At 42.0% G+C, this 15006-nt stretch overlaps 1 protein-coding gene across 5 annotated transcripts in view; it reads left to right on the forward strand.

The window, feature by feature from the left end:
* COBLL1 (cordon-bleu WH2 repeat protein like 1) overlaps positions 1–15006 on the forward strand; it is a 204171-nt gene that overhangs the window by 25070 nt on the left and 164095 nt on the right. For 3 of the 5 annotated variants that reach the window (XM_033945066.1, XM_033945072.1, XM_033945068.1), the window contains exon 1: positions 416–505. The exons of the other annotated variants lie outside the window; for them this stretch is intronic. In XM_033945066.1, coding sequence (XP_033800957.1) covers positions 426–505 — 80 coding nt within the window. In that variant the 5' untranslated portion in view covers positions 416–425. Of the gene's footprint in view, positions 1–415; positions 506–15006 lie in introns of those variants that run through there. 5 annotated transcript variants of the gene reach the window in all.

Below are 15006 nucleotides of genomic sequence, written 5' to 3' on the forward strand. Positions count from 1 at the left end.
ATACCAAAATAAACAGTAAACTTTATATGTAAAATCAAATAATTTCTAAAGACCAGAAAGCTTTCTAAATAAGCTAATAGTTTCTATGCAAACTCATTTTAGGATTTTTTAGCTATGAATTTTAAAGCTTGTTTGTATGTTTATTTTTATTATGTTTTTGAGATTACGTATGTTTATTCTGTTAACCTTTAGCTGTAAATGGTATAAAAATTCTTAAAATAAATAAATAATATAAAGACCACAGTTCATACACAGTATGAACATTGTAGTATATATTTGTGTAGAAATTTAACATTTTGTTGTCACTGGGTCTTTAGAGAAATTTGTGATAGATAGCAGGGTACTGCTAATTATTTTTTTCATATAAGTCTTAATGGCAGGGATCCACTATTTTCTGTTGATCATAGGTCAGATGGAAAGTTCAGATGGCTGTGCCCGTGTTTTGTTTCATAATGTTAGTGATGATACCTTCACAATTCCATTGTCGTACCACACTTCTGGAAAGGTACAAAAAATGTTTCCTGTTAATCATGAGTTATGTTATATGCATTTTGGACAGTGTGTGAGCATTTTCCAGTCAGAATTTACTTTTTCCACTCAAGATTTGTTATAGCTTTGCAAGATTTCTCCAGCTGTTTTAGGATAGCAGAAGAAAAACATCACAGCGTTGTGGGTCTGGCCCATAATTCTGTGATCTCGGACAAAAACAAAATCAAACAGGTTTTGGTTTCACATAATTCTGTGACAAACTGCTAGTATCACTGTGTAGTCTGTTAATATCTTCCTTCAGCTTTCATCTTTGGTTTTTACTTGTGGTGATTTTATTTTATTTTTTTGTTTTGGGTTATAGACATTGTAGCTGCGTTGATAAATATTTATAAACAAAACCCTGCCAGCTGAAGATCTCTTCCTCTAGTTTGGCAGCCAGAGCTCTGATTTATAAAATGACAATTGTACAGAATAAATATTGTTTCTTTTTATACTTTAATAAAATAAGTTCAGTATGAACTATTCAAGGCTTGTGTGGATAGGATCAATAGTTTGCAGGGATGGGGCCTGGGCTCGTGGGGACGTGCGGAAATGGGGCCAAATTTTTCCCCATGCCATTCTCTATTTGATTTTTGCGTTAGCCGTTTTCCCCTCCATGTCATAAACAGCAAGCAACATCAAGAGATGCTCTTGATGTAATAGGACTATCTTGGCTACTGACCCACACAACTGGTAAGTTCAGACTCTCTGTCCTGAGAATCGGGACATTGACTGTGCCCTCTGCTCTTGCATGGAAAAGTGGTTGCTGAAAGCCTGCAAGCTTCCGTTTGAAAAGTATTTCAGTGCTGTGTCTTATAACATCGGATCAGGATCATTGGGTATACCAGGTAGTGGCTCAGGGTTATGCCCTGTGTTTACTGAGAAAACCTTCAAACTATCCACTGAGAGAGTCTCTTCAGTTTCTTTCAGAAGATCCTCCTTTATCAAGAGCTCAGTCCTTGTTAAGCTCAATGCAGTAGAACTATTCCTCTGCAGAAGTGGGGCTGAGGGTTCTACTTCAAGTATTTCTTGATACCAAAAAAGAAGGGAGGTCTCTGGCCAATTCTAGACCTCCATGCTCTCAACAAATACCTAAAGTTTAACACCATTGCTAAACTGTTTTCCAGCGGTTTAGCAGCGGATTATCAAAAGGTATTATCTCTATCTTTAGCAAGGTTTCTAGCAGTCTTTGACACTGACATGCAAATGAGATTTTCAGCATTGAAATGAGCCCTCCATTTGATTCTTAAAAAATGCCAATCTATTTAGCGGGAGATTTCAATCAAGTTATGGACCCAAACTGTGATCGCTCTACGCCGGGACAAAGCACAAGAGTTCCACAAACTAGAGGTATTCCTTATCTTTGTGCCACCTTAGATTTAGTTGATCCCTGGAGACTTCTACATACCTCAGAAAGGGATTATACCCATCGCTCCAGGGCGCACAATACACAATCTAGAATAGATTATATTCTTACTACGAATAGGGCGTTTCAGAATGTGGATTCAGCGGAAATAGACCCGGCCGTAATCTCAGACCATGCGTTGATTTGGCTTGATGTGAATGTGGGCTTTGGTATACGGGGACCAGTACGCTGGTGCTTTCCTAGTTACTTATTTTCTGATGACCATTTCAAAACTTATTTAACATCTAAATGGGAAGAATTCCTTGAATTTAATGGTCAACATTGTAATAATCCGGCGCTATTTTGGAGCACTGCAAAGGTGGTGCTCAGAGGAGACTGTATAGCCTATGTTATAGCTCGAAACCGACGTTTGTCCCGGGGCATCATTAGGTTGGAAAAGGAATTAGCAAACGCCACTATACACAACACCCGACACAAACTTCTAGGGAACACTTAATTTCAGTGGAAACGACCCTTAATTCCTATATACACGAGCGTACAGTCAAAATGCTTTTGTATCAAAAGTATCGCTATCATCGATATGGCAACCGCACAGGGAAGCTATTGGTGGGGTTGACAAAACAGGCCCAGGGACATCGTTATGTTTTGGGATTGAAGGATGCTACGGGTCACCTGCAGAATTCCACTGCTCACATAGCTCAGATTTTCAATGCTCATTTTCAGAGGATATACGGTCGCCAAGACTCGGGGGCTGAACCCCTTATTAGGGACTATTTGATGGATTCTGGTTTATTGCCACTCTCTGCTATAGATGTAGAATATTTAAATGCAGCCATTACCCCTAAAGAATTACAAAAGGCAATTCACCACCAAAGAAATTTTTCTGCCTCAGGGCTGGATGGCTTTACGGCAGAATTTTACAAGCTTCTCTCAATGCAGCTGGGGCCCTTTTTGCGGGACTATTACTCTCAGGCGATACAGGATGAACACTTTCCCATAGAAGCGAATGAGGCCTTAATTACTTTGATATTGAAGCCTGGAAAGGAGAGCACTGCCCCCGAGTCCTATCGTCCTATTTCTCTTCTAAATGTAGATATTAAAATTTTATCTAAAATATTGGCTGATAGACTAGCAACTCTTCTCCCAAACATTATCGTTTCGACACAGGTGGGTTTCGTAAAAAGCCGACAGGCGGTACACAATGTTCGCAAGGCCTTATTATCATTGGCTCATACGCAATCTCATAATACCCCAATGCTTTTGTTTAGTTTAGACGCCGCCCAAGCTTTTGACCAGGTCAATTGGACTTATTTATTTGAGGTGTTAGACTTTATAGGAATGACTGGCTGGTACGCTGCAGCGTTATGCACGTTGTACTCGACACCGAGGGCGAGATTGCTTGTTAATGAGATTATTACAGATCCTATACTAATTGAAAGAGGTACCCGACAGGGGTGTCCTTTGTCCCCCCTCCTTTTCTTGTTGTACTTCGAACCATTTCTGCGTACAGTGTCTCTGGACCCTGATATTGTAGGAGTGGCCTTTGGGGACCACTCTATAAAAGTGCTAGCCTTTGCGGACGATTTATTATTTACGCTAACCAACTCCAACCACAGGGGACAGGTTTAGAACAAATGCCAGAAAGTTCTTTTTCACCCAGAGGGTGGTGGATACATGGAACGCGTTTTCGGAGGCTGTGATAGGCCGGAGCACGTTACAAGGCTTCAAAGAAGATTTGGATAGGTTCCTAGAGGATAAAGGAATTGAGGGGTACAGATAGGAGTAGAGGTAGGTTATAGGGATAGTCTGGGACCACTGCTCAGGCAATGGGCCTGATGGGCCACCGCGGGAGCGGACCGCTGGGTGAGATGGACCTCTGGTCTGCCTCAGCGGAGGCAACTTCTTATGTTCTTATTATGCATCTTCTGCAAGCGCTAAATGAATTTAGATTTTATTCGGGCTTTACTTTGAACTATCAGAAATCTATTGCTCTAGCTAGTCCGGTGGCTCTGCAACAGACATGGGTGGGACACTTTCCCTTTACTTGGGGCGACGACATCGATTCAATATTTGGGAACTTGGATTCCTAGAGACCTTAAGACTCTTTATGACAGTAATATTTCACCACTGATGCAAGACACCTTACAAAACATATAAAACTGGTCCACTTTCCCCCTTTCGGTGGCGGGATGGGTAGCTCTTTTCAATATGGTACTCTTTCCCAAATGGTTGTTCGCTTTCAGGTGCTATCTCTGTTATTATCTTACACCCATAATGCACGTTTAACCAAAGGTTTGCAATGCTTCCTCTGGGGAGATAAGCGACCCCCATATGCAATTTCTTAGGATGTGCTTGCCCAGGGATGGGAGGGATATGGTTTATTGAATGTTCGCTGGTACACTATGGCCTGCCAGATGAGACCTATTAATGATTGGTTTAGGGGGATATCTGATTTTACTGCCACGCCACTGGAATTATCTTTGTTGGCTCCTTTTCATGTCAGCTATTTTTTACATGTGGCAGACCCGCAGATACGTCCCTTGGTGTCACATTACCGGATATTTGTGCCGGCTCTGCGAACCTGGAAGTGGGTGTGTAAATCTGCTAAGTTGTCCTCTGGGGTTTCTTTGTATTTACCCATTCAGGGCAATGGAGCCTTTCAGCCTGGACTACAAAATACATCCTTCAAAAGGTGGAGTATACATGGATTACAATATCTTTTCCACTTGTTTTCGGAGGAGGGGAGAATGGCAACCTTTGCATAATTACACCAGACTTTTGATTTACTGAACACTGATCTTTTTGCCTATTATCAGATCTGACATTACGTTCAATCTCTACCAGTGGATTACCTTACCGAGGACAACTGGGATGCTCTTTCGGAACTCTTCAGTCTCTCTGCACAACAGAGGATTCCTCTTCGATTTCACATTGTGGGTGTCCGGGACTGCCAACCTGGCCCGAACTTGGCCATTTTAGCGGCAACGTGGGCAGAGGATTTACAATGTGCTTTAATGGCACCGCAGATGCAGCGGGTGCTGAAGCATATTCAGAAGGTGTCTCCTAATATTACTCATTGGGAACTACAATTGAAGATTGTTTTGAGACTCTATATTTCTCCGGAACGTGCAGCTCGGATGGGGATTACTGCATCTCATTCCTGTCTGAAATGTGATCAGGCTCATGCTTCTTTGGGTCATATGCTTTGGACCTGCCCCCAAATTTTACAGTTTTGGAGACATTTAGGACACTACATTATATTACTTTGGGGGAGGCGATGGCTCCCGCAGCCGAGAGCATTATTCGGCTATTACAATATAGCCACGCCTAAACCTAAAGGAATGTCAGCCTTCGTAACCAGAGTGCTCCTGATGGGAAAGAAAGCAATACTCACTAACTGGCTGTCCTGGGATCCCCCGTCTTATGCCCAGTGGCGATCCTTGATGATAATACATGCTATGCTGGAGCGGAGACTGGTGGGAGACCTGGATCGAGGTCTGGGCCGCAGATTCTGTCAGACCCCACATGCTCGTAGTAGATTGTTGAATCTTTAAGTTTGACTCTCAGTTTCGACATGACAATGGACTCCTGGGGTGGGAAAGGGAAAGGGGGGGGGGTGAGATTGAAGTTTTGTTCTGGTGAATGACTCTGCTAACTGTACTTGTCTGTTTACTGATTTTGTAGTTGAAAATTAATAAAATATATTTGAACAAAAAAAAATAAAATGCCAAGCCGTTTTCAAAAGGCGGTGTTGGCTTTTGGTGACCAAAAAAGCGACTGGTCCAGGGGTGCAGGTCAGTGTCAGAAACTGCTAGAAAACCATGTGTTGTGATGCAGCGGTAGAGATGCCCATTTTCTCCACTGCATCACAACATCACTTCCCTAAAATCCTGGTCGTGACCCCCTCCTGCAACAGGAACTATATAGAGCCCAGAAAATTGGATTTTTATTATAATAATAATCAGCAGTCTCCTAGGTACTTTTTTTTTGCCTTTGGTACAATACGTTCCATCTATTACTACTAAACCTGACATTAGAGTTACAATTATTTTATTTGATATACCGCTATTATTAACAAAAAAAAGTCTTATTACACTGTATGCATTGAGAGTGGAGACTGGATGTGCATTTGGTCACAGACCCTATTAAATTGTTTGCACACTGGCCTCTGGGCTAACTTGCCCACTAATCTGAGTAATCGGAGAGATCAGCTACATGTATTTTTTATAATGGTTCCTACCATTTTACATAGTACCGATGTCAGGCTCTCTGGTCTGTAGCTTTCCAGATTACTCCCAGTGCCCTTTCTAAAAATTTATGTTGGCCACCTGTCAATTTCTAGGTACTGTAGATAGTTTTAATACAGAAACCAAAATGACCTCAATGTTCCATAAAAACAGGAGAAACCACAAAACCTAACAAAATGACAGAATATAAACATAAACATGGATTAATGAGAGAAAGGCAACATGGTATTAGTTGCGGGAAACCTTGCTTCACCTAATTACTGCATTTTTTTGAAGGGGTGAATGAACATATGGATAATGGTGAACCGGTTGATATAAGTGATACATGTGAAAATCAGGAACCCGAACTATAGCTATGGAATGCTGGATTTTGTGTTGGGAGTCACTACTCAGGAAAAGGATCTAGGTGTCATTGTTGAGGATATGTTTAAACCCTCAGCTCAATGTGTGGCAGCTGCTAAGAAAGCAAATAGAATGTTAGGAATTATCAATAAAGATGAAAATGTTATAATGCCCTTGTATCACACTATGGTATGGCTGCACCTCAAATACTATGTGCAGTTCTGATCGCCGTATCTCAAAAAAGATATAGCGGAATTAGAAAAGGTACAGAGAAAGCCGACAACAATGATAAAGGGATGGGGTGTCTTCCCTATGAGGAAAGGCTAAAGTGGCTAGGGCTCTTCAGCTTGGAGAAGAGACGGCTCAGGAGTGATACGATAGAGGTCTATAAAATAATGAATGGAGTAGAAAGGTTAGATGTGTATTGCTTGTTCACGCTTTCCCAAAATACTAGGACTAGGGGACATGCGAAAGAAAGAAAGGTGGAAAAGATGTATGCATCTGGACCATTCAATTTTTGAATGGTTCTTTTACTTCTCCACAGACTTATATGCAGATGGATGTGCTTGACATGCATAAATTTATGTGTGTGCAGTGTTCCATTATTGCCAGCCAGAGGCTTTTATGAGTAGATTTCATGTATGCATGGAGTGGATGGACATGAGTGTCTTCTTAGTGTTTTCTTCATTTTTTTTCTGTATGAGAGAGATTTGTGTTCTTGTTTGTGCTGTTTGATATTTGTGTGTAGTATTTTGAGTACATTAGATCTAGAAGTGCTATTAACAGAGCAGAAATTCTGCCAGTTAATACAGATCTCTATCCTGAGCTTCTCCCCTCTGTGTCCCTCTCCATTCTCCTGCATCCATCATCCCTTTTCAAGCAATGTCCCTGTGTCTAGCAGTTCTTCTTTGTCCCTGTTTGAATGTTCTCTCCCCATCAAGCATTTTTCTCCATGTCTGTCCCTCTCCATGTCCACATTGCTTCAGTGTCTCTGTCTCTATGCTCGGTCTACATCTAGAATCTCTTCTCTATGTTTCTGTGCTTCTTGGTATGCAGAATCTCCACCCTGAGCCAGCCTCTTTCCCCTACTCCCTCAAGTATTCATCTCACTCATCCTTCTCCCTCTTCTCTATTCCCTCCTAAGCCAGAATTTCTTTCTTCCCCCAACACCACCAGCCAGCATCTCATGCTATCTCTCCCTATCCCCCTGTTGCCCTCTCAAGCCAACATCTCTCTTCCCATTCGTCCCTAGCCAGCACTCTGTCTTAAGAACATAAGCAATGCCTCCACTGGGTTAGACCCGAGGTCCATCATGCCCAGCAGTCCGCTCACGCGGCGGCCCAACAGGTCCAGGACCTGCGCATTAGCTCCCTATCTATACCCCTCTATCCCTTTTTCCAGCAAGAAATTGTCCAATCCTTTCTTGAACTCCAGTACCGTACTCTGTCCTATTACGTCCTCTGGAAGTGCATTCCAGGTGTCCACCACACGCTGGGTAAAGAAAAACTTCCTAGCATTTGTTTTGAATCTGTCCCCTTCCAATTTTTCCGACTGCCCTCTTGTTCTTATATGTTTTGAAAGTTTGAAGAATCTATCCCTCTCTACTTTCTCTATGCCCTTCATGATCTTGTAGGTCTCTATCATGTCTCCTCTGAGTTTTCGCTTTTCCAGGGAGAAGAGCCCCAGCCTCTCCAATCTTTCAGTGTATGTAAGGTTTTCCATGCCCTTAATCATTCGTGTCGCTCTCCTCTGGACCCTCTCAAGTATTGCCATATCCTTCTTAAGGTGCGGTGACCAATACTGAACACAGTACTCCAGGTGCGGGCTCACCATTGCCCGATAACAACGGCAGGATGACTTCTTTTGTTCTGGTCGTAATACCCTTCTTAATAATACCCAACATTCTGTTTGCCTTCTTCGCGGCTGCTGCACATTGTGCCGTTGACTTCATTGTTGTATCCACCAGTACACCCAAATCTCTTTCAAGGTTACTTCCCTCTAATACTAATCCCCCCATTTGGTAGCTGAACATCGGGTTCTTTCTCCCTATATGCATGACCTTACATTTCCCTACATTGAAGTTCATCTGCCATTTATTCGCCCACTCCTCCAGTTTGTTTAGGTCCCTTTGTAGGTCCTCACACTCTTCCGTAGTTCTAACCCTTCTACAGAGTTTAGTGTCTTCTCCCTGTCCTTCCTGAGCTAGCATCTCTTTCACCTCTATCCCCCCCAAGTCAGCATCTTTCTCACCCCTGTCCCTTCCCCCTCCAGTCAGCAACTCTCTTCCCTATCCTCCCCAGCCAGCACTATCTTCCCTGTCCTCAATCCAACATTCGGGGTACCTCAGCGATGATTCCAATCAGCAACCTGCCGCCGGCTCTTCAGGCTCTACTGTGTTCCTGGCTGAAAAAAAGAGGAAGTGACATCATCAAGGGCAGGAATGCGGTAGAGGGAATCCTGCAGAACCTGTGCCTGTATATTCTGCAAGCCTAGGGAATTCTGCACAAATTCTGTATCACATATTTGTGCAGAATTCTGCCAGGAGTGATAATCCCTAATTAAACTATCACAATGTTTAGTGTTTATATAAATTTCAGCTTTGTGTAGCAAAAGAGATTTAATAGTTCCAGCAGTTCACAATGTTGAAGACCTTTCATTTAAACTTTCAAACCAAATAACTTATGTTATTAGAGTCCTTGAATCTTTCAAAACATTTTTGGTTGCTTAGAAATGGGTCAGGTGGTACCTGTATTAAAGTTCTAAAGGTTTATAGCTAACACACAAATCCTTTGATATGAAATTCCAATCTTGGTGTGAGATCCTGTTAAAGGCCATTGCCATTGTTCATCTGTGGTGGCATGTATGAAAGAAATATGAATTTTATTAACAGGATAACTTGGAATTCTAAGTTTGGCATGCTCCCTATCATGCTTGCCAGCCAGAATTCACTTCTTAGTTTGCAACATTTTAAAGCACAGGAGGTATACAACTGTCAGTGGAGAAAGACATTGATAAACAATCCCTTTTTTCCCTAAGAAAAGACAAAAAAATGTTGATGAAAAGATATAATTTTGTAAAGCAATCTACACAGTTGGATTGTGTTATTTATATATTATCAATATATAAGGTAGGTCCTCTTGTATGCCAATCGGACAAACCACAAAAGTTGACTCCAAGAATTCCACAGAGAAGAAAATCCAAGAACATAAGAAGTTGCCTCCGCTGAGGCAGACCATAGGTTCATCCTGCCCAGCGGTCCGCTCCCGCGGCGGCCCATCAGGCCCATTGCCTGAGCAATGGTCTATACCTATCTATACCCCTCAATCCCTTTTTCTTCTAGGAATCTATCCAAACCTTCTTTGAAACCATTTAATGTTTTCTTGTCTACAACAGCCTCTGGAAGCACGTTCCATGTATCCACCACCCTCTGAGTGAAAAAGAACTTCCTAGCGTTTGTTCTAAACCTGTCCCCTTTCAATTTCTCCGAGTGCCCCCTTGGACTTGTGGTGCCCCTTAATTTGAAAAATCTGTCCCTGTCTACTTTTTCTATGCCCTTCAGGATCTTGAAGGTTTCTATCATGTCTCCTCTAAGTCTTCGCTTCTCCAGGGAGAAAAGTCCCAACTGCTTCAATCTGTCGGTATATGGGAGATTTTCCATTCCCTTTATCAGTTTAGTTGCTCTTCTTTGTACTCCCTCAAGTACCGCCATGTCTTTCTTGAGGTACGGTGACCAGTACTGGACACAGTACTCCAGACGCGGCTGTACCATTGCACGATACAGCGGCATGATGACTTCCTTCGTCCTGGTCGTAATACCCTTCTTAATGATACCCAACATTCTGTTTGCTTTCCTTGAGGCCGTGGCGCATTGCGCCGATGCCTTCAGTGTTGCGTCTACCATCACTCCCAGGTCTCTCTCCAGGTTACTGACCCCTAGTGGTGTTCCCCCCATTTTGTATGTGAACATCCGGTTCTTTTTCCCCACGTGCATGACCTTGCATTTCCCCACGTTGAAGCTCATCTGCCATTTTTCGGCCCACTTTTCCAGCTGCGTTAGATCCTTTTGGAGATCTTCGCAGTCTTCCCTGGTTTGAGCCCTGCTGTATAGTTTGGTGTCATCTGCAAATTTAATGACTTCACACTTGGTTCCCGCCTCTAGGTCGTTTATGTAGATATTGAACAGGAGCGACCTAGAGAAACCAAGAAAAACACTGTGGAGTGACGATGGTCCTGAAAAGGACTTTAATGAAAAGAAACAAAGTTCCAAATATACAATAAAATAATCCACATAAAAACCTAAAGGACCTAGTCCGCTGGTAGCGCAGGTACCAACTTGGTCCGCGTTTCAACAAAATGTCTTCTTCAGGGGTCCCAAAAAGGTCCTATGATGGTAAATACATGGTAGAACTGATATGTGGAGAGAAGAGCGCTGTAAAAATCAATAGCAATGTATGGAAACTGCTTGCATAATATTTGGCTAGGACTGGGGCTGGGACTGATAAGATTCTGGGAGGCTGTTAAGTCAGATCACACCACAATAAAAGTACTGTGATGGGAGCAATTTTTCAGGAATGGGTGATGCTCAGCACAAATAGCATGCAAATGATATGCATTCTCTTCGTGTGGAGCAGCCCTGGTAAAAGGGGGAGGAACTGTGCCTAGCACGTGCTCAGAAGAGCAACTGCTAAGCACAACTCCTTCCTCTATTACTCTTGTCAAAATTTTCTGCCCTGTTGCTTCTCTCCCTGCAGGCTCATTTGATTGTGGCAAGGGAATACTCATCAGCTGAGCCAGCAGGACTTTGATGAGTGGCTTTGATAATTCCTGCCAGCTCAGTTGATTGGGGATTCCCCTGTTGCGACCAGCTGATAATGGCAACTTACAACTACTTTTTGTTTTAATGGGCACAGTAGTACTTCCTGATTCAGGGAAACATTTTTTGATTTAATTCAGCCTATTGAATCAATTTTTTTGATTTGATTAGATTTGTTTTAACTGCCTATTTGTGTGTGTGTTTGGTTTTTTTGTTTTTTTTCCAAACATTCTGGTGGGTTTATTTTGTAGCCTCTTCACCCACCCTTTGCCCTCTCCAACCCCACACGGTACTGTGGTGTAAACAAACAAAAAAGACGTTTCCCTTCTCTGTTAGGTCATAGCTCACGCTCGCTGTCTAATGCCAGCTCTGGCAGGATACGCATTTCAAATCTGACATATTGAAATCACAAAATAGAAAATGAAATTATTGACTTCCTAAGGTAAATAAGGCGGACTCAAAGGAAGCCAGGACACATCTTCAGAATATTATAAAGAAAGTCAATATGTCAGCTCCCTGGTCCCCACATTGTCTGGAGGTGGGAGTCCTGCTACAGCAATGATGCTTTGGAAGTATGTAGAGCAGTATTTTTAGAAACACATCTTTTCCAGAAGTGAAGTTAAATATGAGCTGTAATGTTGACATTGAGAAATTGTTCCTTTCATGCATCTGCAATCTGACTATAGTCTTTTTGTTATGATTTGAGACATATTTTCCATACTATTGAAAAAGGCATCTTTGAGCAACCCCCGGAGCAGTGCAAACAATGCTTATTCTGTTCTGGAACTAGAAAAGTTTTATGATCTTTAAATCTCTGAAATGCCAGTGATTACACTGCTTTTTGTCATTGCCTAGTATCTATCTTATCCAGTAGTGGTTTTCTTGTGTGCTATAAAGTTTAAAAACAAACTGATTCTAAGAATAAATAAAGCAGTTTGTTTTTACTTTAAATATATGCTTTTAGGAAAACTTTCTTTTTTTCTCTGTTTTTAAAGCTATGTATGTTTTTATGGGAGTACTCGGGGCTTGCTATGTAACAGCACATGGTATTTTGGTGACATTAGATTATTAAAATATTTTGTTTCCAATCAAAATTGTACCCACTTTAAAGCTGTTAGGAGTCACTTTTGACAGTAAATTTTCTTACCACAATCATATTAGTACTGTTGTCCAGAAATGTTTTCATCCTCTTAGAATGATAAGCTCTCTCTAAAATTACTAGAACCAGCTTCCTTGAATATATTGATCCACTCTCTGGTAATTTCTTGTATAGATTATTGTAATGCCCTTTATAAGGGCATTACTAAAAAGGAAATAAGATGCCTTCAGATAGTGCATCTATCAAGATTATCCATGGTGCTAAGAAATATGATCATGTTTCACCTCTCCTGTTCAACGCACACTGGCTACCCGTTGAACATAGAATTAGTTATAAAATCTTACTTTTACAACACATTCAAACAATCAACCAGAGTTCATTGATAGACTCTTAATTCCTTACAGTCCTTCTAAATCGCTTCGTTCAGTGTCACAGAATCTCCTTGTCATACCATCACTAAAATCAATCAACATGTTGAGATCCAATAATTTCGCTGTCACTGCACCTTCTCTTTGGAATTCGCTGCCTAATCATTTACGCATTGAATCTGTATTAAATCAATTTAAATCAAAATTAAAAGCATTCTTGTTCCAGGATCCTTTTGGACAATAACTGTACTTTTAAGGACCAAAACAAGCTTTATTACCCTTACTTATTGTTTTTCCCCCTTTACTGTGCTCTTTTCCTCAAAGATTGTAGTTCTAGCCCTTCTTCCCCATCTGTGTGAAGTTAGTTCATATGCTTTGTTATGTGTTTTATTAGCTTACCCTGGTCTTGTTTAGTACTTCTAATTTTAATTTGTTTTTATGGAATATTTTACATTGTACACGCTTAGAAATTTGATTAAGCGGTATAAATTTTTTTTTAATAAACTTGAAACTAAAATGGGAGGGTTTAGAATTATGTGTGTCGGTGTGTATAATTTTAAATATTTCAATAAATTGAGCAAGATATGTGTTGGTTGGTGGTTTGGGGTTACCTTAAGTGGTATTCCTTGTAAAGCACCTTAACCAGAATAACTTAAATGCCTCTTCCAGTTCAATAGGTGAGACATTCTAGACAGTAGGGTTATTTCCCTTTAGCCGCATGGTTGCAGAAGGAATCCACTCTGGATTTTTCATTCTGCCTCTATAGTACTTCATTTTGCCCAATGCTTTCCTTTTGCACGCAGTTGTATATGTTCTGCTCTCCCCATTTTATTATTTTAATTCGGTGTAATTTCATCCCCTTTTCGGGTGAATTAGTGCTTGGAGTGATTTTGAAGCTCTGCTTGCTTGAAAATTCACAAACTTTGGACTGTAGCTGACAAGCCGATCTCTCTGGGTACCTGTTGGCCAGCCTGCATAGTTTTCTCTGGAGCTCTGGGCAATCCTTGAAGTGGTCTCACCTTATGTTAATCAGGGGTCTAGCACAGGCTGTTTAGAGCTCTTAGGAGGCTTGGCGATGTCTTGCAGGGTGCTGGCTGCGTCATTGCGCCTCTGCCCATTCTGGTGCAAATTCGATGGTCTGCAAGGGTGGAGGTATAGTCAGACATTGGAGTCTGACAATTCAAAGATCAGCTTTGTAGCAGCATTCCCAACATTGAGGCAGTGATTATTCTCATCCAGCTACTGTGAGAGAGCTGAAAGCAGGCTGGCAGCACTTCTGACTTATCCTCTCAGGTCACAGTGAGTACACAGGCTGACAGCCCGTGAGAGACGTCGGGGGAGGTTTGAAAAGTGGGGTTTTGAAGGTTTCTGGAAAGTTTGAAAATATTGTGATTTTGGTGTGAATTTTGTGATGGTGGCCATCTTGAATTTTTAGCAATTTTATTTTCTAAAGCTCCCTGCTTCAAAACTGTAAATTTTGTCTGGAAACTTGCTGGAATGGAGTCCTTGAGCTCTCCTCTTGTGGATTCATGCCAGGATTGTGCAATTGTGCTTTTAGAGCGTTTTTGGCACAGTCGGGGGGGGGGGGGGGGCTGCAATGTCTAGCTTAGCCTCTTTTCTGATGAAGGAGGTGCCCAAACGCTTAGCTAGCTGGTGGAGCAGCTTTCATGCTTTGGGGGCTTGGCAAGGCTAGTAATTCCCTCTGTCAGGCTGCTGACTCGGCGCTGCTTCTGAGAGGCTCAGTTTAACCACCTTAGGGTGATCTATATCCTAGGAGCTGGACACCTTTTCACGATTTTTAGAAATTTTTGTGCTTTGGATTTCTGATCAGTGTTCTCCCCCTTCGCAATCTCAATATGCCTACACGGCGTCTATCAGTGGCGTTACTCCTTTGGCTACATCCTAGATTCTCCCTGCCACTTTGCTTGCACTGCCTGTCCCTGATCAGGGTGCATCCGATTGCGGATGATTTGCTTCTTGACCCCCCATCTTTACAGGTGCAGGGGATCAGGGACTGTGTGCTGGATCGTGGATCCCTCTGGGGTTTCAAGAGCCTGAAAATGCTTTCACGAGCCTGCACCTATTGGATTTTGCGTCTGCTAGACCTTCTTTCTGGTCAGTCTGCTCCATTCACTTCCTTTTTCTGGCTTTGTGGTGTATGCTTGTAGTTTACTTCCTTCCCCTGGTGCCCTGATGTGATCTGAATATTTCTAGAGATATGCCATTCTGGGATTTGCTGGCAT

The sequence above is a fragment of the Geotrypetes seraphini genome, chromosome 5 (genome assembly GCF_902459505.1).
Source record: "Geotrypetes seraphini chromosome 5, aGeoSer1.1, whole genome shotgun sequence".
Taxonomy (NCBI): domain Eukaryota; kingdom Metazoa; phylum Chordata; class Amphibia; order Gymnophiona; family Dermophiidae; genus Geotrypetes; species Geotrypetes seraphini.